The sequence below is a fragment of the Bemisia tabaci genome, chromosome 1, assembly GCF_918797505.1.
Source record: "Bemisia tabaci chromosome 1, PGI_BMITA_v3".
NCBI classification, from domain to species: domain Eukaryota; kingdom Metazoa; phylum Arthropoda; class Insecta; order Hemiptera; family Aleyrodidae; genus Bemisia; species Bemisia tabaci.
The window spans coordinates 76996844-77023813 of record NC_092793.1 but is presented as its reverse complement, the minus strand read 5'-3'; the positions used below and the strand labels follow the sequence as shown (position 1 = coordinate 77023813).

General features: G+C 38.5%; 2 protein-coding genes across 5 annotated transcripts; one reads left to right on the top strand and one right to left on the bottom strand.

Moving 5' to 3' along the window:
* Window positions 1-4542: 4542 nt before the first annotated feature.
* Window positions 4543-17161, bottom strand: LOC109043967 (uncharacterized). The gene is made up of 3 exons (XM_019061363.2): window positions 14595-17161; window positions 11018-11427; window positions 4543-4682 (listed from the first exon to the last, which is right to left on the bottom strand). The coding sequence occupies exons 1-2, from the start codon at window positions 14738-14740 to the stop codon at window positions 11037-11039; spliced, it is 537 nt and encodes a 178-aa protein (XP_018916908.2). The 5' UTR covers window positions 14741-17161; the 3' UTR covers window positions 4543-4682; window positions 11018-11036.
* On the top strand, window positions 14567-26952 carry LOC109043964 (folylpolyglutamate synthase, mitochondrial). Of its 4 annotated transcripts, XM_019061361.2 has the most exons (10): window positions 14567-14690; window positions 17537-17696; window positions 18929-19047; window positions 19921-20170; window positions 20905-21041; window positions 21853-22036; window positions 22427-22574; window positions 23119-23326; window positions 24050-24189; window positions 24975-26952. In XM_019061361.2, exons 2-10 carry the CDS (start codon window positions 17679-17681, stop codon window positions 25235-25237), a joined length of 1467 nt encoding a protein of 488 aa, XP_018916906.2. In that variant the 5' UTR covers window positions 14567-14690; window positions 17537-17678; the 3' UTR covers window positions 25238-26952. The 4 variants fall into 4 exon arrangements, with proteins under 4 accessions (XP_018916906.2, XP_018916907.2, XP_018916905.2 ...); XM_019061362.2 differs by lacking the exons at window positions 14567-14690; window positions 17537-17696 and adding an exon at window positions 17894-18081; XM_019061360.2 differs by lacking the exons at window positions 14567-14690; window positions 17537-17696 and adding an exon at window positions 18097-18252.
* The last annotated feature ends 18 nt before the right edge of the window (window positions 26953-26970 follow it).

Here is a 26970-nt window from a genome sequence, read left to right as displayed (position 1 = left end):
AGGAAATATTTTACAAATGAAATTAAAATAAAAGGGAAGCCGAAATGCTACTCACTAACGTGCACCTCTAGGCTTTAGATTCCAGGAGTACAGGATACAGGATTGAAGTGAGAGGGGAGGAAGAGTGAAACTGGGCGAGATGCGACTCACTAACGTGCACCTCAGCTCAGGAGAAGAAAAAAGAGGAAAATGAAGTGGACAGAGGGCTCGACGAGATGCCACTCACTAACGTGCACCTCAAGTCGAGAAAGATTTAGGAAAGATGAGAGAAGAGGTGACCCTCCGGAAAGGAGAGGGTGATGAGCAATGTTTGGCTTAGAGGGCCATCAGATTGATTTGAAGCTATTGGAAGACGATCTCGACATTCATTGCAATATTTTCGTTACAAGAAAATTTAATTAAAATATAAAATTTACAGAAATGGATGTAGGAAAATTTCCTACAGACGTTTATAGTAGTTTAGAATTTTTTACAATTTTTCGTTATGGGTAAATCTACGGAAAACCCTGATTTCGCAGTTATCTTCGAGAGAGAAAAAAAGGAGAAACAGTATTCCATTTCTTTTCATTATTCAAACAGCTGATGTACCGTCACCGGGCGTCGTGGCGCGGTGTCGCCAAGCCGTGACACATTTGTCGCTATTTTGGTCAACAAAAGAAGTGGAAAAACTTAAAACGAAGAATGAAATTCTTCGTTACACGGGGGTCCCCCCCCGGAAAATTTTTGAAAATTACAGTGTACCAGAAGGCCGTTTTCCGTAGTTTTTAGCGAAAAATTGATTTTTTTAAGTTTGATTTTTGAGGTCTCAAAGAGCGGTATACGCGCATGTAAAAATACTTGAAGTCGCATTCCTCAATACATTCTTTATGTGTGCTTTCTATAAAGCACTGACAGATACGTACTTACACTTCACATTTTATGAATGAATATTGGGTGTACCAAAGGGTAGGTTGAAGCTCCAGCGAATGAAGGAGGTAAGTATAAGTAACATTTTTGTGATTTTTAGAAAGACGATTTTAATGTTGAAAAGTTACGTGGGGTCTTGCAGCAAAAAAAAAAAATTATTTAAAATGGTATTTTGAGATGAGATTTGTTCAAAATCACCGCTACAGGTATTTTGATTTTTCAGTAATCTCACATACTCCCTTCATTCACTGGAAGCTTTTTCAACTGTGAAATTGTATTGTAGGTTAGGTTTTTTTGAGGGTTAGTTGTTAAACAGAGTACAACAAAAACAAGAGAAAGAAAAGGATAAGTAGGTTTTAATCAATCCCATTAGTGGAACGTGCCAATAACATGTTTTAAAATTGTACTTTTCGTGCCTTCCCTGGTAAAAATTGGCAGTAGAATGTGTGTTCCAAAATACTATAGACCTAAAGCCGGCTGTAAGATTTCCAATAGCTTCTGTAGCCGGCTGTACAATTTCTTATAGCCTTTTATAGCCGATGGCGATTAAGCAACAGCCAGACGATAAAGTTTATGCTAAACGTTACTAAATACGGATACTATAGGTCTTAGTTAGTTTTTGGACTACCGCTCTCTTTTTGTGCCGTAGTATATTGATTTATTTTGCGAGGAAAGCTTCGTACTTTTGAAGGATGCCCGTCATTCTTAATATGTTGGAGAACCTTCAATTTCCTGTGATACTGGGCAATACCTCTGGTGTGAAATAGTTGCTTCAGACGCCGTGGCACGCTGCGGCGCTGCGGGCGGGCAGAGAGCGCAAAACGCGCATTGGCGCCTACAAACCTAACAGGGATACCTCACGCATTGCGCAATGCGTGAAATATCCCTATTACGTTTGTAGGCGCCAGTGCGTCGCCGCCGCTCCGCTTTGTGTTAGGCTCTAATATTTAATCTGGCGGAGTCAGCGTTTTTCAACTCATGATTTTGAAATGTTTGCACATCCTGCATGGATTATTCTCATTTTAATTGATGAAAAAAAATATGTATTAAAGGAAAATATAATGTGTGTTTTGTATTAAGGTGGTCCCGTATCAAACTTAATGATTTCCAAAGCACACGAATTTCTACACAATTTCTTATAGCCTTTTATAATCGATGGCGAAGAAGCAACAGCCAGGCGATAAAGTGTAAAGCCCGGTGATAGGAACTATAGCCCAACTGTATACTTTTTTATAGCTTCGTATTGCCCGGCTACATGATTTGCTCCGCTTTCTACAGCCAGCTATATAATTTTCAATAGCCTTCTCTAGTCGGCTATAAGAACTCCTATGGTATTTTGAAACGCAGCTCCTATCGCCAATTTTTACCAGGGTTTTTTTCTGAAAAAATGTCAATTAAGGAATCAAAATTAACCGTGTAGGCAACCACACTTTCGATTGACAAAATGGCCGGATTTGTCAATCTTTCCCGCGACATGGTCGACCGCAAATAATTTTTGATGAGCTTTAACTTACTAAAACTGCGTTCACAGCTAGCGGAGGTTGTCGGCAAAGTGCAATACATACGCAAAGCGATCGCGACATTTGGGAACGTATCTTTCTGGTCATTTTTCGCAATTAAATTCAGAAGGTTAAGAGGGCTTAATTTTTGAAGATTGCCAGAGAGCTCTCTGGCTTGTACCCGAAAGACTTCTGTTTCCTCAACAAATTCATAGGGATCTACGTCCATCGCATACTTCATGGCGAAATCTTTCGCATGCTTTTTAAATCGTCATCATTCAACTTATTCATCTCTTCGCCGTTTAAAAAGCCCTTTTCCCAAAAATAGATTCAATTTTCCCGTCAATCTTACACGAAAGAAATTCTAAAATTTTAAACGCTGGAATCTTGCAATAGGTTAGTTCTGCTGGTCACAGAATCATGCTCCTTAGAAGATATGAAAACTGACAAATTTCGCCCCTTTTTTTTATAATGTTATTCCTGTTTCGGAACCTACATCTTTTCTTCCTCTCCCTCCCTCCCCTCCCTCTCTCACTCTCTCCAAAAAAAGTCATTGCCATTTTGGCGCCCCCCCCCCTAAAGTAGCGCCTCGTCTTCTTTCATAGTTTAAATTTACAGTCATCACTCATTGTTATTTTAATTTCGTTCTTTCCTTAAATCTAGCGCCTTTTTCACCGCCGAGTTAGCCTCGTTAACCCATCGGAATGCATTTAACGATTCCGTGTGCATTAAAAATATTGGAATTTTCAATCCATACCTTTAATCTTGACGCCTTATGCTCAGTGCTGACTTTGACTTCAGCTTTCAGGTGCTCTTCAGAAGATATGAAAACTGACAATTTTCGTCCCTTTTTTCTAATGTTATTCCTGTTTCGAGCTTTGTGGCGATTAGGCGTGGTAAAGCGCCAAAGATCGCTATAAAAGCGACTCATATGTATGTATTCCTGTTTCGATGTTCGTAACCTCCCTCTCCTGTTCCCCCCTTCTCACCCTCCCTCCCTTTCACCTCCTTTCTAAAAAAAGTCATTGCCATTTTGGCGCCCCCCCTGAAGTGGCGCCCGGGGCACGTGCACCCACTTGCCCCCCCCTAGATCCGGCCCTGTCCTTCATCATAATTTTTGTGAGACAAAAGAGCAAAGGAATCCAGTTTTTTCCATCGTAATGAGTTTTAAGTGTTCATAAATTCCTCCCAGGGTCTTTTCTTTACCTGACCTGTTACATATCATAAGAGTCATTTCGGTGCCTCGAATGTCAAAATTTTATTTTTTGAATTTCTAATACATGAATAAAGAAAATTAAATGTGAATTAGTGGTCATAATAAGTTTATTCAGGAGATTCAAACTTTTCAAGTGATGTTTCAAAAAGGACAGATTTCTAAACACACTTGCTTAAAATCCATCTCACAATAGGGATAAATCAGTGATTGATTAACTGAATAATTCAGGGAAAAACTGTATGATATCATATGAGGCTTGGTTACTAGGCCCCTGTATTAACTGTAAAAATTTAAAATACAAGTTCCCTCTCATTCTGATAAACTCTTTTGTTCCGTTGGTATTCTAAGGTGAACATACTCTCCATGGAAGCGAACTATAACAGGAATTATCCATAATACTGAATGCTTTGAAACGAAATCTCCTTAATAAAAAAAACCAGCAGAACAGTGTCAAAATCTCGGTTGAATTATCTTACTAATCTGAATTGATATCAGTGGAAGATTTCGGATCTCAACTACTGTCAATTGAGATTAGTAGATTTTGCAATTAAGAACTACAATTTCTGGCTCAGTTTAGAAACAACGTATGTACCATCAGTTTCCCTATGCACACAAGTGTTCTTACAGATGAGCCAGAAATTGTGGTTCCGTAATTCAAAATGTAGTCCAACCGTTCAACTGGCATTTTGACTCTGTTCTCCCGGTCGGTTTCATCAGGGATCCTCAATGAAGTATTCACGATGAAAGAGACATCTTGTTGAATGAGTTTCACGAAGTATCTCGCCCAAATCTCGTGTATCCCCGAGAAAGGTACATTTTTCTCGACTGCGTATTGATTTTAAAATGAGATGATCACTTAAACTGATGGATTCATAAATTGAGAGAGAAGTTCCTGTACATGCCAGCCCGTCTCAAGCTGTCGGTGAACTGGTGAGGGCGAACGTGGTATTTGACCGGGACGGTGTGGTGCGTCGGTGGGTAGAACCCGTACTCGCTCGCTGTCGTCATGAAGAAAGGATGCATCGGCGGGTCTCGGTGAATCCCGTACTTCTTGAAGGAATCTGCCCAGACAAAAGATAGCATCATCACAGTAAATCGCGTCAGAACATACGGGGTGGGCGTAGAGGCCCAGACCCCCTCCCCCTCCCTTCGATTCCTTCAAAATCTAACGTCAAACTCATTTTTACTTTCTCGCTCCCCTAGGGTAGAGAGGAAGTATTGTCATCCTCCAAGAAAGAAAGAAAGAAAGAAAGAAAGAAAGAAAAAAAAAAAAGTTGAAATTTCATCATTTCTAGACGTTTTAAGGTCCCAGGAGTCAAAATAACCATACTTGAAAAAATGTGTGTCCTTCCGTCCGATGTCCCCCAAATCTGTGTACAGCGATATCTCAGAATCTATCTGTTCTTTTTTTTCGAGTTCAAAATTGGATTGCGTTAAGCAGACAGGAGCCAGGCCACGTCAGCATCTGCTAAATTCAACTGGGCAATTTAATTTTTCACACGGGAACGGTCGCGTGGTTTTTTGTGCGAATCTCAGTGGATTTTCCTCATGGTGTGAAACTACATCCTTAAAATTTTCAAAGGAGTCCGCACGAACGTTCTCATGTAAAAAATTGAATTGCCCAGTTTTGGCAATAGCTGATGTGACTCGGTTCCTCTCTGCTAGACGCGGTCCAAATCCATCGGCCAAAAACCGAGGTTGCCAACGACCGGCGGCCATTCTGAACTTCAACCAGCCGCCATTTTGAAACGATTTGTGACAATGATTTCGGTTTTGCGTGATCTCTTTTTTTTTTTAAAAAAAAAAATAATATCAAAAGGGGAGGGGGGGGGTCTTTCCATTTGAAAAAAAAAGTTGCCCCCCCCCCCCTCGTGGGGATCCCCTGAGAATTCTAGGGTGGCAAAAAAGTAGCTCTCTTTGACCTAGGCACGACCCCCAAGTTTCAAATCTTTACCTCAAATACGTGGAAAGTTTAAGGGGGGGGGGGGGTCGGGGACTTTTCGCTCACCCTGTATTTCCAAGTAGCACAAACTGCTACGAAAATATTATTTTATGATTTTATGATTTTATAAAATCATGAATGTGACGCATAAAGCCTGAAGCGTGAAGCGCTTGGGGGTGGGGTTGGACCATGAAGCGGTTAGGGGGCGTACCCTCGACCAAGCACTGAAATAATAAAGTTGGACCAAGTTTAACAGAATCAGCGTTGGCAGCATCGAGCGGAGTATCGTTGATACATCTGACGTGATGACAGTGCAACCTCGAAGGCGTTGACGTTGATGGAGAGAAGTGCGAGATGAAGGAAGACGGCGAAAAACTGCTTTATGGATTTAGTCGGCCCGGAACGCACAGAATACCGGTTGAAGAAAAAAAACTACCTGCACACCAGATAAGATGAAAAACGTAAATTGCGAGTTCGCGCCTTCAATTTTGCAGATGCAACACGGACATCTATCGAAGACGAAAAGTTGTATCTTTGCGCTGCCATCGACACGCGTCGATTTCCATATAGCGTTATTAGTTCCATTTGTCTTATGTGGGCACCACAGCCAAATATAGGAAAGATATAATAGGGCCTCGGTTTTTGGAACTTTTCTAGTTAATTTAAAACTTAAAACTTTCAATTTAAATCGTACCAAGTTGCATCAAGTTTGACCCGAAAAAAGGAAGTTTGAAGTTCTACTCCTCGCCTTGAGAGCGCAATGCGAGGACCAAGCTTAAGAATTATTTTCACGCTCAAAATATTTTTTCTCGACTTGGAATTGGAATTGGAAACGGGAGAAACCATATAACTGGGTGAATTCAAAACTACCCCCAACTACTGTTTTCCAAAATACGACTTGATTCGTTTCTCTTAAAATCGGTCTAGTGCAATTTACTGAGTGCAATTAAATTGTGTTAGTTTTACATCATCTGGTCGATAACTGCCGATTTTAAACGAGCAATAAAATGAGTTCGAAGTTACACAAAGATAAAAATGGCCTGAGAAACACCTATCTCAAAATGTTTTTGACAATTAACCTCAAAAATATCTCAAGAATCAAACATCAAATTGAGAAAAAAACGAGTAATATCAATGCGAATTCACGCCTCGCACCCTCACGACCATCGCCCCTTCCATTTTGCAGATGCAACGCGGACATCCATCGAACACGAAAAGTTAGGATTAAGTTCGCTCAGATTGTGCTTTAATGTGTCTAAATCAAAAATCAATTCGAAAATAAATAAATAAAATTTCAAAGGTCTCTTAATTGGTATTTTGGCGAGAGTTGTGTAGTTGTGCACTGTCAGGGAATTTTCTTTTGCGACTCCCCCGGAACCTTAACATATGCCCCTTAAGATAGAGGAAGAAAAATAGTCGACTATACTGCCATGCTAAGAAAGAATGCCGTATAAACCTCTGTCAGATGCCAAATTTCCTTTTATTAAATACGAATTTTCAGGAAAACTTATGAAAATTTTCCGTTCAATTTTTCAGAGAATTTTCTTGGAAAGTAAATCTAAATTATCGGAAAATTTTAAGAGAAAATATTCATACTCTCCTCAAAAACAAACATACCATCGGAGGAAATTTAGCAACTCTCAAATGCTCATACGGCGTTTTCCCTTGGCACGGCAGTATACCGCACAGCTCAGGCAGGTATGAAGGGTTGAATCTGCATCATTTCGAGCTCAAAAAAACCTAAAGATGATAAACAATAACGCTTTGGGCGCATCTCCAAAGGAGAAGACAAAACAAATTAAAAATGAATGTAGTGATACAAACTGAGAAAAAACAATATTTAAACAAAAAAAAAAAAAAAAAAAAAAAATATTAAATCGTGAGATGGGACAAAACAACGCAACGACCTGAGAAAGGTTTTACACGTGAAACCTCTGCGAACGATTTTGAGATGAGGGTGACTTACCAGGATACTCGAACCTTTCCGGGAGGTTGTGGGTCAAGTAGAAATCCGAAGTGCACGGTCTACTCATGTTGGGTCACAGTGGCTACCTACCATGAGGTTATCGATGCCAAACGAGCAACGCGATCGGCAAAACGCCGCGCCGTGTCGAGACGCAACCCGCCTCACGACTCGCATTCCTCCAGTGACTACGAAACTACGGAGCCAAGCTCCGGGAGCCAGACGATGAGCCCTTATCGATCTCCCTCCTTGCCCGGTAAACAATCCAATTGTCATGGTAATAGCCCAAATATCACCTGCCTGTCGCAATCCAGACATCAGTTGAGATGTCACGATTTGAGTAAACCTCTGCTTCGCGTGTGCGGAGACGATATGTGGTGGAGTCAGGCGAAATGAGCCTTAAGGTGGAAACTCAAATAATCGCCCGGTGTAGCGGGAGAATCTGCTCGGGATAAAGATGCGGGTTTTCGATTTTCAATGTTGAACGCTCTTTAATCACTCGAGGGGAATTTGCTTTACATTTGAAAACATACTTTTTTCACAAATATCAATTCAACCTTTCCGCTCATGGAAGAAAGAATAATTTACTTGGGTTAAATTGCAAGCCAAACGTCACTTTGACTGTCTCGGTAGTATGAAAATATGGTAATACCTCAATCTTGACAGTGACACTCAGCTTAAGCTGTACACAGTTTGAAAAACACAGCGTGGGAAAGAAACAATGCTCGATTGAGTAGTCTGTTAAAGCCGTTGTTGTGCGCAATTTGACTCGTGTATAGGGTTTTGTTTTTCTTGTGACCGGGCATTTCAACGCTCCCGTAACCAATGGACAATAAAAACGGCAATATCTTTGCTAGAAGTTGATTTCAGTAGTTTTCGTTGCGCGAATCGTGTTCTACGTAAAATTCTGGTGCAGAATCATGTATCGGAGTGATTAAATTCGTACCTTGTTAAATAGTCCATTCAATTTGCGAACATAGAGAACTTTCCTAGCTTTTCGCAAAAAAAAAAAAAAAAAAATTATCGGGAGAAACAAGGCAACGTTGGAATGCTCCAACGGTGTCGAATCACAACTCGGGCCTTTAAAGCTCCATTGTTTGATGCCGCGAATATCCTAACGCGGGTCCGAATAATCACGCCAAACACAGTGCGGTCGGCATCTAACTCATATCAGCGCCTGCAAGCCTTCAGGAATACTTCACGCGTTGCGCCAAACAGTGCGGTCGGTGTCAAACGCACATTAGCGCCTACGAGACTGCATGAATACTTCTTGCATTGCACATTGCACCAAACGCAATGTTGGAGTTATACGCGATACAACTATTCAACCACGGGTGCAGGCACATTGCCGCTAGCTGGATTGACGGCGCATCACACTGTGAAGATGACCCAACACTCCACCGCGCTTTCTTCCTGGCTTGCGCGACACTAAAATTGCTACAATAGTAGAAGCACGCGTAATTTCTTTTGACGGTCCCTACCCGGTTTTTTACCACAATTAAAGGGTAAAGTGAGTATCATAATTGCAACGATTCAGAAACTCAGACGATGTTTAAACGATGCAGCGATTCTGAAACTTGGTACGCGTGAAATTAATATTGGTTTAATAAAAAGATTACAGAACGAACGAAAATATCGCGTCAAAATTGTTCGTGATTTTATTTTAAATCATTCCGGAAACTCGGAAACTTTTAAAAAAATTGTGTGTAGCTTTTTTTTTAAAAAGAAATTGATTAAAAATAAAACATTAGTAGAGATGTGCAACGTTGCAATCGGAGATAAAAAACTTTTTTCCGCGTGTAGGCGTCGATATTTGAATTCATTCACGGCAGGCGTACCGAGATAACTATTCGATCATGGGTGTAGGCATATTGCTGCTAGCCGGAAGAAAGGCGCGTCATACTGCAAAGATGACTCCACGGCGTTCCCTTTCCATGGCTCGCGCGATGCTGAAACTACCGTTAAACTAGGATTACGTGTCATCATTCTTGACTCTCTTTTCCGGTTTTTACCACAATTAAAGGGAAAATATGTATTCTCATTGTAACGATTCAGAAACTTGGACTGAAAAATTGGACGAAAATATTTTCTTTTGTTGGATAAAACGAAATAGAACAAACGAAAATATCACGTCAACATTTTCGATGCATTAAGATCATTTAGGAAAATGCGAGGAAACTTTTTAGAAAACTGTGTGTAGCTTTTTAAAAACAATGAATAAAGAAAAAGAGGTGAATCAGAGATAAATTTGCTTCCTTTCGCGTGCACCTGTCGGCTTCTGAATCCATTCACCATTAAAATAATTTGAACATGATTGTTCTACGATTTTTTACGTGTAGTTATTTTCAGTGGTTGGCGGTCGCGTGGTGGCCTAAGGCCCCTAGTATAAATCTATTTTTATACTATTTCTCATATCAGAAAAAAATTGAAATATACTTCGAAATCAGCTTTAAAAGCACTTTTAGATAAAGCACTAAAAAAATTTGCTTGCAAATTCTTCAGGAAGATATCCTAAATCTTCGTTGGACCATTCCTAAACTCATTCGCCCTTAAACTCTAATTTCATTAGCTGTCGGCTGTGCTGAAAGGAATCTCTGATTCCACTAAAACGGCATGATTTGTCCTTTCTGCGAAAAATGAGAAATTTATGAAAGCAGGAAGCAGAACCAGATGAAAATTGCCAGAAATGTAGCAGTAATGGACCACTAGACAAGGTATGAATTTCAGCATTCTGATGCATGTTTCTTAACCAAAATTTTACGTAGAACACAATACGCACAAGGAAAATTACCGAAATCAACTCTTTACGAAGATATTTAATGATTCTTGATGTGTGAATTCAAACCACCCGCTCATGAAAACTCGATGCTCCACGTGATTCACATCGCGCGCTAAACGTAATCATGACAGTCTCTGCGATATAAAAATCTGGCAACCTCAGTCTTGACGCTTTGGCTCAGCTATAGCAAATTGCTTATAGTTTGAACAACACATGGAGGGAAATGAACATTGCTCGATTGAGAGGCTTGCTGAAACCGTTGTAGTGCGCGATTTGACTCACGTAGAGCTTTGAGTTTCTTGTGAGCGGGCAGTTCAAAATCCGCGTAACCAATGTGACATAAAAAGGTTAATATCTTCGTTAGGAGTTGATTTCAATAATTTTCGTTGCGCGAATCGTGTTCTACGTGAAATTCTGGCTTTTAAAAACATGTATCAGAATGCTTGAATTCATGCCTTGTCTAGTGGTCCATTACACAGTACCATGGAGGAGAGGAATTTATACCTACTGATGTTTATTATCCGCTTGGATATCTCTCAGTAAAAAAAAAAAAATTGGGGGAGAGGGGATCAGAAAGTCGATCGAAACGCCTGACGTAATACTTAAACGGCTCCTTGAGTAGTGCGGATCCAAAAATTACATTTTTTCGAAACTTAGTATTTTCAGATACGTTCTTTGCGGTGTGATTGAATTTTCGCCCAACGATTCCTACCTTTCCGACGAATCGCTGTTCAGTCTTTCATCAAAGGAAGGGTCGCTGCGCGGGGGATGAAAGCGAGGGGTGGTCCGTGATGCGGGGCGGCGAAGGGGAGACGAGGACAGGGCAGGGTGAAAAGGGGACGGGGTGGCGGACGGTGGGGTCCGGTGCTCCCGACAGGACGTGGCCCTGGTCCTCCGCCCGGCGGGGTTTGCCGGTTGCGGCGCCTGTAGCCTACGGGCGGGTGTACCGGTGGCCTCCTAGCCGTCACCTTCGGCGTCGTCGTCGGCGCCGTAGCCTTGATCCGGGTGTCGATCTTCAACTTGGCGTATTCGTCGTACAGCAGCCTCAAGAACTTGTCCAGTACCTTGCTCTTCTCGTTGACCAGCGGCAGATTGCACACCGGGCAAAGTTTCATCTGGTCCCTGAAACAGTGAGCCGATTTTCGGCGAAATGGAGTGTCAAAATCGAAGTTCTCCGATCGGGCTGCAGTGGTAAAATGACCTGCTAAGTCCGATTTCCTGGTCTTAGATGCTCGACGAGTTATTGGAGCTCACAATTGGCAAATGGACTGCATTTTTCAATTTGGACCTATAAATTCAGGCTCATCTGAAAAAACACTTATGTGCATAGGGAAACTAATAGCACATACGTTGTTTTTAAACCGGGCCGGAATTTATAGGTCCAAATTGCAAAATGCAGTCCAAATAAGGGTGCGAATCCTCGAAAACGGTCAGCAACACTTGTTGCTCAGCGACTCGGCCCAGGAGGCAATCGATTTTACGCCTCAAACTGCGTAGGATTACAAGCTGGACTGCATTTTGCAATTTGGAACTATAAATTCTGGCTCCTCTGGAAAAACACTTATGTTCATAGAGAAACTAATGGCACGTGCGTTGTTTTTAAACCGGACTAAAATGTGTTCCGAATTGCAAAATTGAGTCCAACTGATTGCGGTAGACGTACGAGTCGTAAGACAGTAAGTTGGAATTTATCAGCCAACGTGCGTTAAAAATTCAGAAAACTGGAAATCACAATTCAGAGGGGAAAAGCTCATATGAGCACGGTTTTCCCTCGAAGAGATACGCTGTTTAGATGGGTCCGAGAACCGAAACGCGTCTGCGTTGCCTTCCTGGATGGTCGTAACTAGTGTTGCACCAAACAGCGTATCTCTTTGAGGGAAAACTGTGCTCATATGAGCTTTTTCCCTCTGTATTGAGGTTTCCAGTTTTCTGGATTTTTCACGCACGTTGGATAATAAATTCCAACTTACTGTTAACTTGAAATTTGTTTTTGCCTCATTTCACGCTCCCTGATCATCTCTAATGTCTTACTTTATTTTACGGAATCTGCGTTCAGAAGTCGCTTACGAGCGAAGAGAAATGTCAAATACAAGGAGGGAGGTACATCCCTTGGCTGCTACATGGCCCAACTCCTGTACGACGCTTCGCGCTCTTTAAGGCTCGCCTTCCGGGCTCCTATGAGTTTATCTTAATAGAACGGGCTCAGGGGCTGTCCCTACACTACGTAAAACTCCAAATTTATTAAAAATCATCGAATTTAGGTGAAGCGATGTGCATCGATAGGTATCGATTGTTTTTCTTGCGATTTAATGGCCAAAATCCAGTTTTGGCAACCTCGGAGATTGCGTCACTGGCATGCGGTGATTATACCACCCTCTTATACCCGCGCTCCTTTCAATCGTATCGAAATTTTTCGAGAAAGAACCCGAGGCCGATGGTCCCTATTTCTGTGCTCCACCAACAAATACTTCCTCCTCTATCCCCTTCCCTCTCCCACCCCCCTTCAAAATCGCCCTCCACTCCCTCCCTTCCTCCCGGAGAACTTAAGTCATAACCGTATCTTTTTGTTTTCCGATGGCTTCAATTTTTCATATCGATCAGAGCGGTGATAAGCCGATGTTGAGAGTTGATTTCCTCACCCTCCACACTGCCAGTCTCAAAATAATTTGGTCCAAAGAATCATCGCCCAGTTACGTCAGCAACGTGAAAACTTTCAAATCACGCCACCCGCATGAAAGAAAGTTTGACTCTCGAATAAGTGCGACGTGACACAAGACACCTGTGGAGTTTTTTTACGCGTAAGCTGCTCTATGTATTACAGGTATGTTTGATGTTAATTAAGTTTGGAAAATGGGATTTTTCCAGTATATAGGTGGAGGAGTGGGTGGTGTAGCGCGAGGAAAAAGAAATGAGCCTCTGAGGAATTTATAAATATACCTAACTATTAAATTCTCAGCAATTGAAAACTTACATACTTTTTATTTAAATTTGATTGACATGTGTTGAAGTTAAGTTTTTTGAGGTACAAACCACATTTGACACACGTACCATAAGCTAAAACTCAGCTTCTGTATGTACTTAATTGGAAAATAAAATAAAAATAAAAAAAAAAAATAAATAAAATAAAGGAAGGATGTGAGGAGACTGAAATCGAGGTCAATCCCTCCATCCCGTGTTCTAAACTTGAAAGGACTACATTTTGCAATACGGAAATACTATTTTGGGCTTATTTTAGAAACAATGAACCAACATGTCTCCCCAATAATTTTCCCATGCAAATAGGAGCTTCATTGTATGAGCTGAATGTAAGTAGTGGTTCCTTATTGCAAAATGCAGTCCAAGTGTTGTGCATCTACATCACGACTGCAGAATATCGGCTGCATGCCGGGTGCACTTATACTCGACGACTACTTAATTTACCTCAAATGTGTAGGTATATCGTCCGAAGTCATGCAATACACGTGGCGCCCACGCGAAACTGTTTGGTCATCATTTAATTTTTATTCTCAAACTCATCTACCTCCATCGACTGACGATTTTAGTGACAAATGGACTTAAGCTGGAGGAGGATAATCCGGAAGCTCAACAGTTTCTGACTCCATAATAAGTACGTAAGTAAGTAAAATTAAGATCTGAGCCTTTCGTTAAAGCTCGATACTCAGTTTGAATAATCCGGGCTATTTTTTGCAAATCTGTATATACCTAATTCCACGTGAACATTTTTTTTCCTTTTTTTTTTTTTTTTTTTAAATTGCAAGTAAAATTGGACTGCCTATTGATGATGAAAGGAACTATATGTTACAACATAGGGAACTATGTAGCAGTAGCATGCAGACTCTGTGCACATAGGTATTTCCATTTGATCAAATTAAATTTCACACACATGGATCCTTTTAGTATAATTCGCCCAGTTGTGATATTGTTTTAGAGACATTTTCTTGGAGGAGAATGAAATTTGCTTGAGGAGGAGGATGAGGCAAAAATTGAATAACAGTAGGTAAAAATAAATAGTCTGAAAGTTACTAAAATTAATGCGCTAAATTTTTTTCTTATTTATTCTTATTTTTTAAGAAAAATGGCATGCTAATCTTAAATGAGCATATCGAACATCGATTTATCGAATGACTTTCAACGTCATATTGATACATCGCAGATTCGTACATTATTTCGTCATTTCTGCAAATTGTATTATTATATTGTATTTTTTATTTTTCCATTTTTTAAAATGTATTAGTTTTCTTATTCATTGTATTTCTTACAGTGAAGAAAACTATATTTTCCAGATTTACCTGCAGAGGCGGCAGACACCATGACCAAGAATACAAGTGCGAACCGGCCAGCGGAGTAAGCGTTCGTCGCATCCAGGACACACCAGCTCCTTCACGGTTCGCAAGTAGTTCTGCTTCATCACTTCTTCGAACCCTTTGTCCGACATATTTACTTATTTTTCTCAACTTCCTCTAATTATTCGTTCGGTGCTCCGTCGGCACCAAGAATAGATGGCGAGGATGGGATCGGAACAGCTGATCAGGTCTCACCGGTTGTAACAAATATGAGATTGAACCCAAAGGACACAAATATTTGCAGTCATCTATCACACTTTTCCTCTGTTGGCGAGGAGAAATTAAACATAGCAGTGCACTCGATTCTTGTTACTTTTATTATCCACTACACTTATTTACACGCTTAAATAAGGAAGTAATTTAGTCTTTATATTTTTAATCAACACGCGAGATAGATCTTCAAATGCATCGATTATCATAACGTAAATCACATAGGTTATATTTCTTCTACCTGGATTTTTTTTCTCTCTCTTTTGTCTTCAGATTTCCGAACAAATGAGCATGCGTTCAAGGCAGAGTTGCGATATTTACCTCTAAAAGATGGAGTCATGGTGAGACATTCCGACTCGGCAACCATGGCTTGCTTCTATGAAAAAAAGGAAAAAGAACGGAAAACATTGTAAAAAAAAGAGAGATGCGGATCAATAGATCATAGCTGTTTACTACAACGCAGATCGATGATTGAAACGAAATCATTATAATAGTTGTGACAATTTTTTTTCACCTTTCGAAAAATAAAAAAAAAAGTACTTTACCTGCAACCGGGCTCTGGGCGTAACGTATACGTAATAACGTAGGTAATTGCGTTGCGCTGCGCCGCGTAAATCTCGTTTAACGATTCGTAAGTCAAGTAAAGAGCCGAAAGATAAACATGAGAAAAATACAGTTGAACGAAGCTGCTGAAACAACTGCTGAGAAAAATGAACAAAAAAAAAAAATAAAAAAGAAGAGAAAAGTCCGTACCTTGACTCTTACGATTTTGATAGAGATGCTGTAAATTGTTTTTGCCGCCCTCGAAAAAATTAAAAAAAAACCCTCTCGAATTTTGCCGCCCCTCAAAATTTGCCGCCGGGGACACTAGCCCCTGTTGCCCTCCCGTAAATTCGGACCTGCGTATTCGAGCCTAGCTTTTTAAAACCTTTTCTGCCGAATTTGAGCGGCACCTATTGGCATGCCATGGCATGAGACATAAAATAGCATTGCTGAAGCATAGAGCGGAGCACTACTGCGAGTTCACGTCTCGCGCCATCTCGCCTTCAATTTTGCAGATGCAACACGGACATCCATCGAGCACGAATAGTTGCATCTCTGCGCCGTCATCAATACGCTTCTTTTCCCTTGCTCTATTCCCACACTCCATGTTGTGTTGGTTCAGTTTGTCCTATGTGTAGTGGTGTTTCAAGGTCTAGGTGAGCATCACAGCCGAAGATAGGAGAGACGCACTCGGGCCTCACCTTTTAACTTTTCTCTCGAATCTGAGCGCCACCGAATTACCAGCACGGAGGAGAGAATCGCGAGTTCACAACTCGCGCCACCGCGCCTTGAATGATGCAACACGGACATTCATCGAGCATGAATACTTGTATCACTGCGCCGTCATTGCGTTGAGGTGTCTCTCATTTTTGAAATTTGAGAAAAGGCAATGTTAAGTTTGCTCCAAATATGCAATTATGTGTCCGAATCGATAATCATTTTGAATAAATAAAATGTTTGAAGGTCTCTCAAGCGCCCTAAGGGGCGCTTTTCTAAAAATTGGTAACTATTTTGATTAGATTTGTGGCATGTCAGGGAATTGACGACACCCCTAGAGAGTCTATACTGGGTAAAATTGACCCGACTCTCTCCTATAGGGGAGTTACATGTGGTGGATGAGGAGGGGGAGGGTTTGACAGTATATGTAATCAACAACTTAAAAATTTAAATGAAAAGGTTTCTTACTCTCAAAACATAGCATTGAAATCAATAATATTTCAAAAACTATCAAAATCGAGTCATTCAAATACAGGCCATTTTACCCGACACGGGACTTCGCTTATAAAACAAATTTTGGGCATTTAAGATCTACGCGTTAAAACAATTCTCTCTATTTTATCATCGGTGCAGTATGTATTTCACTTTCGACTAATATACGCCGCAAATGGCACCTCTCAAGAAATTTTAAAAAAAGAATAATACTTTTTTTTTAAAAAAAAAAAAAAAAAAAAAAAAAAAAAAAAAAAAAAGATAAGACACGTATTTACTTAAAAAATAGTAAAAACAGGTACCGTTTTAGGTACGGAATTTGGTGCATTTTACAATGTATCGCCAATGAAGGCGTGTGAGAAATCCGTAAAATTTAACATAGAACCCGTAACCAAAGCAGGGCCGGATTAGCGCTCAGGGGCCCCAAATTCTGGCCATTGGGGGACCCAAATGGTAAAATTCAAGGGTCCCATGACATCGGAAATTCCAGTCTTAGATCCTCTAAATTCGTCTTATAGATTCCAAATACCCCATACAAAATCGAGAATAATATTAAAATTGGCGGGGGGGGGGGGGGGGCACCCCCCCCCCCACCCTCCCTCAAGCGTTGCCGGTGCCAGAGAATCGCAGCATTATTTTCTTTCAAAAACGGCCCTTTAACTTCAACTTAGCCTCTCTTTCTCTATTCTAAGATCAGGAGAGAAGCGATTACGACAATGATAACAGCATCAAAAAGTGTCCAATTAACTTGAGTCGATAAAGTATGTGCCGTTCCACGGTGGTTTTTATTAATTATATTTTAAGCTCTTAAAAACTCGTCCACCTTCGTTCTTATCCTAACCTTATCTGTATCCTTATCGTAGGTATATCTTTTAGGCCTATAAATATTGAACTGGCAAGTGACACTTTGATTTGTCCTCCTATAGTTTGAACTTCGGACTTCCGGTCGGGCAGCGCAACTTTTGAATTTACCGGAGCTTCGCGCCGTTTACCAACTACTCATGCTTGCCAAGCTAAGCCGCACAAAGAGCAATCCTTGCAGGAAAATTTACCATCTTCCTCCAACTAATGGAGAACCTTTATGAGGTAATTTGAATTTTTTTTATATATTTACACTCATTTAAAATAAGATGATAACGACTTTTTACGGTGTTCAAGGACTTTATCAATCACCGTTAAATTTTGCCAAAGTAGGTCAAATTCGGTTTGCTTAGATTAAGTTGTTGAACTTGGTCCATTCCTCCCGCGTGGTTGGGTTTGTTTTTGTTATTGCGTAACCTAACCTCCAACTGATTGTGTGTGAGTGCCGAGTGGTTATCCAGCACATGAGGTTTGCAGAATAAATGGGTCTGATTTATCTGTCTCCGTCTTTCTCATGCGCCTTTAATTGAAGGCAGATAGAACGTGTTGCGCTTGATTGAGGACCAGCCTTTTAAACCCGCCTCCCAACTAGACGATGCCAATTTGTAAGGTAAGAAAAGTTCAAAGTCTTGTTGTAGTAGTGATGCATTGGTGATAAACATCCTAATCAAACCTTTGGCGTAAATACGTACATATTTTGAGTCGTGTTTTGTTTTGTATCAAGTGATATCGTCCCGAGTTTTAAAGGGAAAACATGAATAACAACGAACGTTCATTCCAGGTTTGTTTCTTTGCTATTTTCTTCATCTTAATTCTTGTTTGCAACAAGTGGTTACATCGTGCGATTATCATATGCAGTTTCAAGTGGGTCTAAGATTCAGCTGAAATCTCAAGTACTTCTCACCTGGCAATAGGCATCAGATCAATTAAAGTTTTTTATCTTAAACCGAGAAAAGAAAAAAATTACTAGTCCTTTTGCGTTTTATGTGTTCAATTGATACCATCACTTATGAATTAAAATTACTGGCACCTTTAGATATCTCAAGTGTGCACTTTTAAAATGAATTTTAATGATTTGGAACTCAAATATCCAGTAAGTACATAATACTTTCCAAACTAGCTGACTTGACAGTTAGTCAAAGTCTGAGAAAACGGTTGCCTCTCTCGATAGGTACTCCATAATCAGAACCTTGCTTACCATTAGCTGAGTGATACAGATGAGTTCTCTGCTGAGATAATCACTCCAAATTTGATGGTTTAAAATATCTCTGACCCTGAACAAAAATTGAATGAACTAAAATTGAGTATGCATTTTTGCAGGAACCAATAGAAATCTAGAGATATATTGTTCATTAAAATATTTTTCAATCTAGACTATTCAGGATTGGATAAATTATGAATTAGCACTAGTTGCCTTAGTGAAGACAATATTTTACCATCAAACTTGTTTGTTTCAGGATGTGCTAAAATTGTTAAACACTCTACAGACTAGAGTAGGCAGGGAGGATGCAAGTCTTGCTAATGGACACAAAGTGAGGCTGGAAAAACTGTGGCGAATGAACGCATTTTTGGATCGGTAAGTGTATTCAAATTCTCAACTAAATCGTTGTAGACGATTGATGCTTCTTTGGCATCAGATAAAATTATAGTATAAAGTCCTTGTAAAAATATGTGAGGAAACTTAATACTTAACCCTTCACTTGACTTTTCTGTTTTTAAATTGCTGCTTGTAGTATACTTTTTTGTGAAGGAGGACAAATATATTTCTCGCTAGAAATTCTCAAACCCAGGAAATTTTCTACTTAGCTACAAAGAAAAACTGAGGAAGTTTTTTCTAAAAAAAAAAAAAAAGGAAAAGGAAGACATTGAGGTGTTTCTCACTTGGAAAATGACGAATAACTGTTAGTCTATGACATTAAGTGGAGACAGTTGATTTTTTGTCTCAGCATCAAAAGAACCTTCGAAGGTGCATGTCTAAAAATGTATCAAAAGTCAATGCCTTCAAACATGTAGAAAAACAAAACAACAACAAAAAACTCAACATTAAAAATTGAAAATACTCTAGATTTTCAGGGCATTTATCTGCAGGTAAAAATTAACACAGCGTTTTTTCAACCTAAAGGAAACTGACTACAGATAGAATGGGGCATTAACTTATTTAACCTCCTAGTAGAAAAATAAGATCCATTCCGCACTATTTATGATGAAGAAAAATTTCAATCGATGGGGATTGCAGCAAGTTTGCATCACTGCTTTTTCTCCACTTATGTCCTTTATTAATAAGTGATTCTAGGGTACACAGACTGCCTCTACAAATATCAGAAGGGCAGTCGTACAAGATCTAGGAATTGCCTTTGAAAGGCTCAAAAGTGAGTATTTGGGTAAAAAAACAGGTTTGAAGACCAAGACCAAAGTTTTGTTATCAAAATTATTCTCTGCCTTTTTCTAGGGTTGGTGTTAGTGTAGAAACATTAGACAAAAACCTATCGGTCATTCATGTGGCAGGATCGAAAGGTAAAGGTTCAACATGTGCATACTGCGAATCAATCTTACGACATCATGGTTTTAAAACAGGTTTCTTCTCCTCACCGCATCTGCTCTCTGTTCAAGAGAGAATCAGAATCGGTGGAAAACCAATATCTGCAGCCAAGTTTTCAGAGTATTTTATGGATGTCTACAACAAATTACATACCGGCAATGTAAGTCCTCAATTTCCAAGCATTAGCTCCAGTTTTCATTTTTTTATTTATTTCAAAAAGAAAAATACAAACCAATTTTTTTGCTTGTTGGTGAATATCCAAGAGACAAAGAGTAAAGGAAATGATTTTGAGTAGAAGAATTTTCAAGCATTTTAAGTCCAAAGTCCACCTTCATTCTCTTTGTCAACCATGAAATGGATATGGAGAATCCATTAAAAAATTAAGAATTTCTCATGGAATTAAACTAGAATATTTTGAAGGTGGAGTTTCCCTTCATTCCTATGATTTGAGTGCCAGCCTCTTTAGTTTTTGGACCATCCATTGATATACTCTTTCTTTTCAATTTCTCTGTCCTGTGGTATGTAGCTCATGCAGATTAATGATGTAACTTTCATGATAAAAGTTCTAAGAATTATGTAATTCATACATTTTTTTTATTTTTATTAGTAATACCAGTACACCAAAGCCAAGAGGTACTGGAGTACCTCACATTATTAGAAAAATTAAATTAGTGGCGTTTAGGAAATTTCCAATAATGGCTCCATGCGTTTAGAAAATTTGGTAGCCCCATCTTACGACAGAGATGAGATATGAAGTCTCAAGAAGTGCGATTTACATCGAAATCAACGGAACCGACACATGCTTTTTCCCTGATATCCGGCAATGACTAAAATAGAGTTAGGTATATTTTGAATCTAGGGCACCATTATATTTTTACCTGATTTCTGTTTCAGGCGGATGAGGCTGGTTTACCCACTTATTTCCAGGCACTGACAGTAATGGCATTTTACGTGTTCCTCAAAGAGAAGGTCGATGTTGCCATTCTCGAAGTGGGACTAGGAGGAGTGCATGACTGCACAAATGTTCTGAAGTAATTTTTTTTCTCTTTATTGCTTGTTTTAATCATACCTACAATACAAAATCTTAATTTTCAACATATCTCTAAAATATAAAAGTTATTTTTAATATGGGCAGGGCGAATTTTTAAAGTCATGGAAACCTATTGATTTTATGATTAGTTGTGATCAGTCTGTTTACCTGCTGCCCAACCACAAATCCATCACATCTATTGACCTTGATAGTGCCAAAGTTGCTTCTATAAGTAAACTTCTTATACATCTAATCTGGACCCATTGCTGTTGATGGATGAGCCAGTGTCTAGTCAGGTTGCAGATTAAACTTTACCAAGTACCACATTATGTAAGATAGATGAATCATGCCAGCATATATTAAGATATGCTTTCTGCATTGCTTCATTTTCGGCCAAAAGGTATTTTTATAAAAGCAGCAAGAAAAAATAATTAGTGAAAAATGGAGAAAATGCAAAAAGAAAATTACTTCACTACAAAAAAAGATAAAAGAAACTAAGATAAATTGAAAAACCACTATGTACAAGTAAGTCTCCCTCTTAGAAAGCTGTAAAAAATCATCATTTCCAGTGTCGGTCTCTTAGCATTCCAGATTAAAGACTAAGTAGAGCAGCTTTGTTTATTTTCCTGCGTAAGATTGAATCGTAAAACTTTAAACAGAATTAACATGAAGTGAATGTGTTGAATGGTCTTACTTGAATGTTCATCGGATTTTCCCAGCAAAATCTTTCAAGAGCGCCATGTGAATGAAAATACACGCACTCCTTTGTAGAAATATTTTTAAAAATAACAGTACTATATCTTTGATTTCAGCAATGTGCCTGTTGTTGGAATCACTTCACTCCAACTGGAGCACACCGACAGGCTCGGCAATACCTTGTCGGAAATCGCATGGAATAAAGCAGGAATCATGAAACCAGGCTGCATGGCATTCACAACCAATGGTCAGGCTGCAGAAGCTCTGGATGTCTTGAAAGAGACTGCGACAGAAGTAGATGTAAGTTATTTTATTCCTATTCTAGTAATGTCACCTGCTCCTAGCACAAATTTTAAAGAACTGTGCATATAAGCAGCAAATTCTGAGTTAGATGTTCACAATCTATTTAATGGGAAACATTCTCTGCAAATTTTTTAAAACTTGTGAACTTTGCTGAACCAGTCGGCAAACTATTGCAGTATGAAATTCTTTGACCATGCATTTTCATTAATTGAAAGTATCATCACAAACTCATTGACACATTCTGAGTCCTAAGAAATTCAGTAAGAAGTCTCTGATTTTAGATTTTTTGCAACCGTAGCAAGCTTGTTTCATTAACTTTCCGCTTGTGTAATTTGATTTGTTTGGCTAAGTTTGTTTGTGCTATAAATTTTTTTCTTTACTTTTAAGTGTGTGTTAGTCGAAGTTCCGCCTTTGTCTGAGTACAGCTCAAAAGGAGACATTGACATTCATCTAGGGATTCCTGGGAGTGTTCAGTCGTTGAATGCCTCCTTAGCCGTGCAACTTTCTAAAGCCTGGCTGAACCGGAACTCAAATGGTAAGTTCTCAAATTAATTTTCTATTTTGAGTTTAAAAATCAGTCTTGAATTTGCACAAAATTACCATCAGCCTTTAATTTAATGTGACAGGAGACTGAATTTTCATTGCAAGTTAAAACGGTCATGTTACCCAATCATATCAGATCCTATTGATATTGACTAAGTTTGGAAGATCAATAGTCTATTCTAATGAATTTTTGCTGTCCTCAAAAATTTCTCTCCATTTAAATGTGCCTGTACATTGAAGTCTCTCCTCTCAAAGATGGTCACATTAAATTTTTTTCTATGTCTCAATGGAAAAAATGTATCATGGTTGGGTGCGTGAATTAGTTTAGAGGTGGTTCCACCTATATGCTGCTCACTGTAGGCAACAATAAAATTCAAAAGCCGAATCTCTTCTCATGCAGTGTTTTGGATCTACATATTGTCTGAACAAAAAATTGAAACGCACCATCCAGAAACAATACTTAGGATTTTTCCAGGAATCTTTTGTCTTTATTTAACCTGAATTAGCATGAAATATAATTTTGATGAGTTTCTCAGAGTACAAATCTCGGCTAGAGAAAGGGGTTTTGGACCTATCAATCAACGAAACCATTGCATCCGGGTTGAGAAACTGTCAGTGGCCAGGACGTAATCAAACAGTGATCCAAAACAACATCAGATATTACCTTGATGGAGCTCACACGCCTGAAAGTGTTGCACTCTGTGTGGAATGGTACCTAAATTCCATTAAACTGGACAGCAACAAGTAAGTAAATTGTCACTCTTCATTTTTGAATTTAGTTTAATTTGTTTACCAAGTTAGAACTGAGTTGTAACTCACTTTTCTGCCTCTCTCAAGAGTGGAAACGTTTTGGGTGTTGTCATCTTGGCTAAAATTAATCAAGACGGTAGAATAGCAAAACAGTAGTAGTAAAAAAGAGGATGCGAGTGGTCATCTATAAAATGTGTCACATATCGAGAGAAAGAAGGGGTTCTGGTCTAGCATTACCGGGATGGAAGGGGTCTAGATCTATGTAACATTATACAAAAATCAATGTGAATCGTCAAAATCACAAAATATTTCTTAAAGTTGTGATAAGAATATTGACAAATGGACGATGTAAGTTCGCAATCACATACCTTGTTTGCAGTGTCTGGAAATCTCCGCCTCTTAAGGAGAACAAATTGACATCATTCCTTGAAGTTTTTGCAAAATTCTCTTCGCGCAGGAAAGAAAAATCACGGCAGTTTTTAAGAATTGCTGTTGAGTAGTTTTCTGTTTATAAAGTAAAGTATGACCAGAAGTCTGCGACGTCGCAAACCAAGTTATGTGATTTCCGACTTGCACCGTTAGAAATACCTCTCTCCAGTGCCAATATCATAATTCTTAGGTTTTGAATGCCAAGTACCCATATTCCTCTAATAGACAAATGCAGTCCAGTATTCTGACGTTTTGCTTTAACTGACTCATTTTCTGGTTTTATTTTAGCAACATCAAGAGAGGGTTGATCTTTAATTCAATAGGAAATAGAGATGCTGCATCGATGTTAGCGCCCCTCATCCAATGCGATTTTGATTTTGTTCTTTTCTGCCCAAACATATGTTACTCTGATCCTGATGATCAGCCTGGTACGTATTTACAATCTTTCTTATCACCTTGTTTTTTGACTACTGCAATTGCAATTCTATAATATGTAGTTGAGTATAGCTCTGTCACATCCGTAATACTTCATACCTGTGAAAAGTTGAATGGTTCATTGGTCCAGGTCTAATGAAAATGCACCAAGTGCTCTATAGAGAGTCGTAGTTTTGAAATTAGTCAGGAAAGGATATTTTGAATGTGCAAATAGTTGTTAAGTTTTTACCTGAACATTGAGTCTTATGGAGGAATAAAAATTCACACCTCTTTTTCTTGGTCTAAACTGGATGCAACTTGAAGCTTATCTATTAGACTGGGTCGAAATGATTGAAAATTTTGGGGGCTTGCTCACATTTCAAAACCTAAAGATATTTTATGTCTCTTTATTTTGCAGGACTCACAAAAGTAAGAAGGAACAAATATCTTCCTTCTTTTTTGATTTTTTGTATTCTCTCAGATTCCACATCTGTTTGAACAAGAATTTCAGGAAATCTTAGTTTTGCCATGAGAAACTGAGAAATCATCGGTAAATTTCAAAGTAATGGAAGATATTGCCTCTGTGAATTTGAATAGCTTTTTAAGTACGAGGTCAAAGATTTTTTTGTCATCTTGTCGTGGAAAATTCTAGAAAGTTTTTTGAAATTTTGTTTCCTGCAGTCTCTAGATACCTTGAATACACTTAAAAAGTTATTTATGTACGTAAAGCTTCATTTTTATGTCATTTTGCAGAGAGAGAAATATTCTTTTCATCGATTGTTTTCTTCTTATTTTGCAGAGTCACTGAAAAACCTTCTTTGCTCAGTGGACCAAATGATGGCTAGATGCAATAAACACATGAAGGTGTGGTCGCAGTTACCAGCATCAGACAACTCTGCGTCCATCATCAAAGTCCTGCCATCAGTCTCAGACTCTTTTAAATTTATTAAACAACAATCAACCTCTACAGAAAGCAATGTGACGTATCATGTTCTAGTGACGGGTTCACTGCACTTAATTGGCAATGCAATCAATGTTCTGGACCCAGGTCTAGCCAGTTAGCACCCACCAAATTTGTAAACCTTGCAATCACAGCATCTTGCCAAACATTTTTTGTGTTGGCGATTAAGTTCATTTCTCACTTATTCATATTTTAAAACTTAGCATCCTTGTAAGCAAACCGTATTCGTCGTATTGATTCTGAAATTTATTTATTTATAAGTATTTTCTTTAGTCTTATAGTTTGAAGTTTGTGTGAATTTGGAAAAAAACCACAATTTGTAAAACGTGCCTTTTAAATTTGGTGTCTGTCCAATTTCTAGACGGATGTCTTAAAATAGATACTGGAACATGGCTTATCTAGCTAGTTACTTTGAAGTGCACTTTGTAAGACTTTTTACGTGTTAACTGCTTTGAAATATGAATCAAAATTTCCAACAACTAGGAGTACTTTCACCAAGATCTTCCAAACTGAATGTGTAGCTTCTCCAATTTGCCATGTCGGCAGATTAAAGCAATAACAAAGAATTTATCATATTTGTACTTACTATTTGCCTCTTGTCTTTAATTGGCAAATCAATTTTTTTTTTTTGTTGAAACTAAAACATCAAGATATTTTAAATATTGGCGCTTAAAATATCAATCCTGATCATGCCAACATGCGCACATTAATTACACTTTGTACACATTCTTATCTCTGATTGCAACAGTTTTATCCCTTTTTTGGTCTTGTTTCTACAGGAAAACTGTCTGTAGGTTTCATCTGTAACATTCTATCAATTTTCTCCTTATTTGAAAAATATTTTCAGGAAATTCCACGGATATGTTTGGTTTAGTTTTCTTTTGAAGAAGTGGAACATAACTAGAGATTTTTTAATGGTGCAACGAATTTATGATTTTCAACTTCAATCATTGATATAGTGACTTTTGCATGTGCATATGTCGCTTTCCCCCCTCAAAGGGTATTTAATACCCTTTTTTTCATGTTATATCTCACTGTTTAATCCTTGGATTTATTTTTACCAACCCTTTTGAACATTGAGTTCCACAAATTTGACTCCATGTTTCAATAATGTATAATTGTTACCAAAAGCCATGATCATTTATTTGTTGAACTAGTATGTAAACGAGCTCAAACTATCTTGATTAAACGTGAATTCTAATTTGACTCTATGTTTCAATAATCTATACTGTTATCAAAAGCCATGATCATTTATTTGTTAAACTAGTATGTAAACGAGCTCAAACTATCTTGATTAAACTTGAATCATTAGTAAAGTGATGGAGAGGGGTTTCAACAACTTTCAAAATTACTGTGAATATTTCAGAATAGGCAAATTTTACATTATCAACAAAGTAAGTCTCATCCAGTAAATGCCTCCAACTTTCAAAAGAAGAAAAAAAAAATAATTTAAATTTCATACTTAGAGATCTTTTCTGGAGGCTGAAGTTTTCAATCCTTAGATATTTTATATCTTTGTATTTTGATATGTTACTTTATTTTTGCTTTGGTTTAAAACATTATTCAAGGTAAAAACTTTCAAAATATTCATTTACTTGTCTATTCTCAGGCCCTAAGAATAGTGGACCCCAATGTTTCAAATTTTCCCTTTCTATGATCATTCGCAAAGTTTTAAAGTTTTGTGCCATCCTGCTTTGGTAGAAGTTGATGAAATATTTTTTGTATCTCACTTCCTTTTTGTATTTAATCGGAATTTATTGTTTTTAAATCTTTTTATCAGTCCCTGTATCGATTAATGAAAATGTTATGAATAAAATTATGTTGTTTTTGTATC

What these genes read in the sequence shown, in the direction of transcription:
- LOC109043964 (XM_019061358.2), top strand. Translation starts at nt 18,532, where the DNA reads ATGAATTTTAATGATTTGGAACTCAAATATCCA. An exon ending in GACTGCACAAATGTTCTGAA is followed by an intron (nt 21,042 to 21,852) that starts GTAATTTTTTTT and finishes CTTTGATTTCAG; the next exon opens with CAATGTGCCTGTTGTTGGAA. An exon ending in AGACTGCGACAGAAGTAGAT is followed by an intron (nt 22,037 to 22,426) that starts GTAAGTTATTTT and finishes TTTACTTTTAAG; the next exon opens with TGTGTGTTAGTCGAAGTTCC.
- LOC109043967 (XM_019061363.2), bottom strand. Translation starts at nt 14,740, where the DNA reads ATGTCGGACAAAGGGTTCGAAGAAGTGATGAAGCAGAACTACTTGCGA. An exon ending in GGTGTCTGCCGCCTCTGCAG is followed by an intron (nt 11,428 to 14,594) that starts GTAAATCTGGAA and finishes TCACTGTTTCAG; the next exon opens with GGACCAGATGAAACTTTGCC.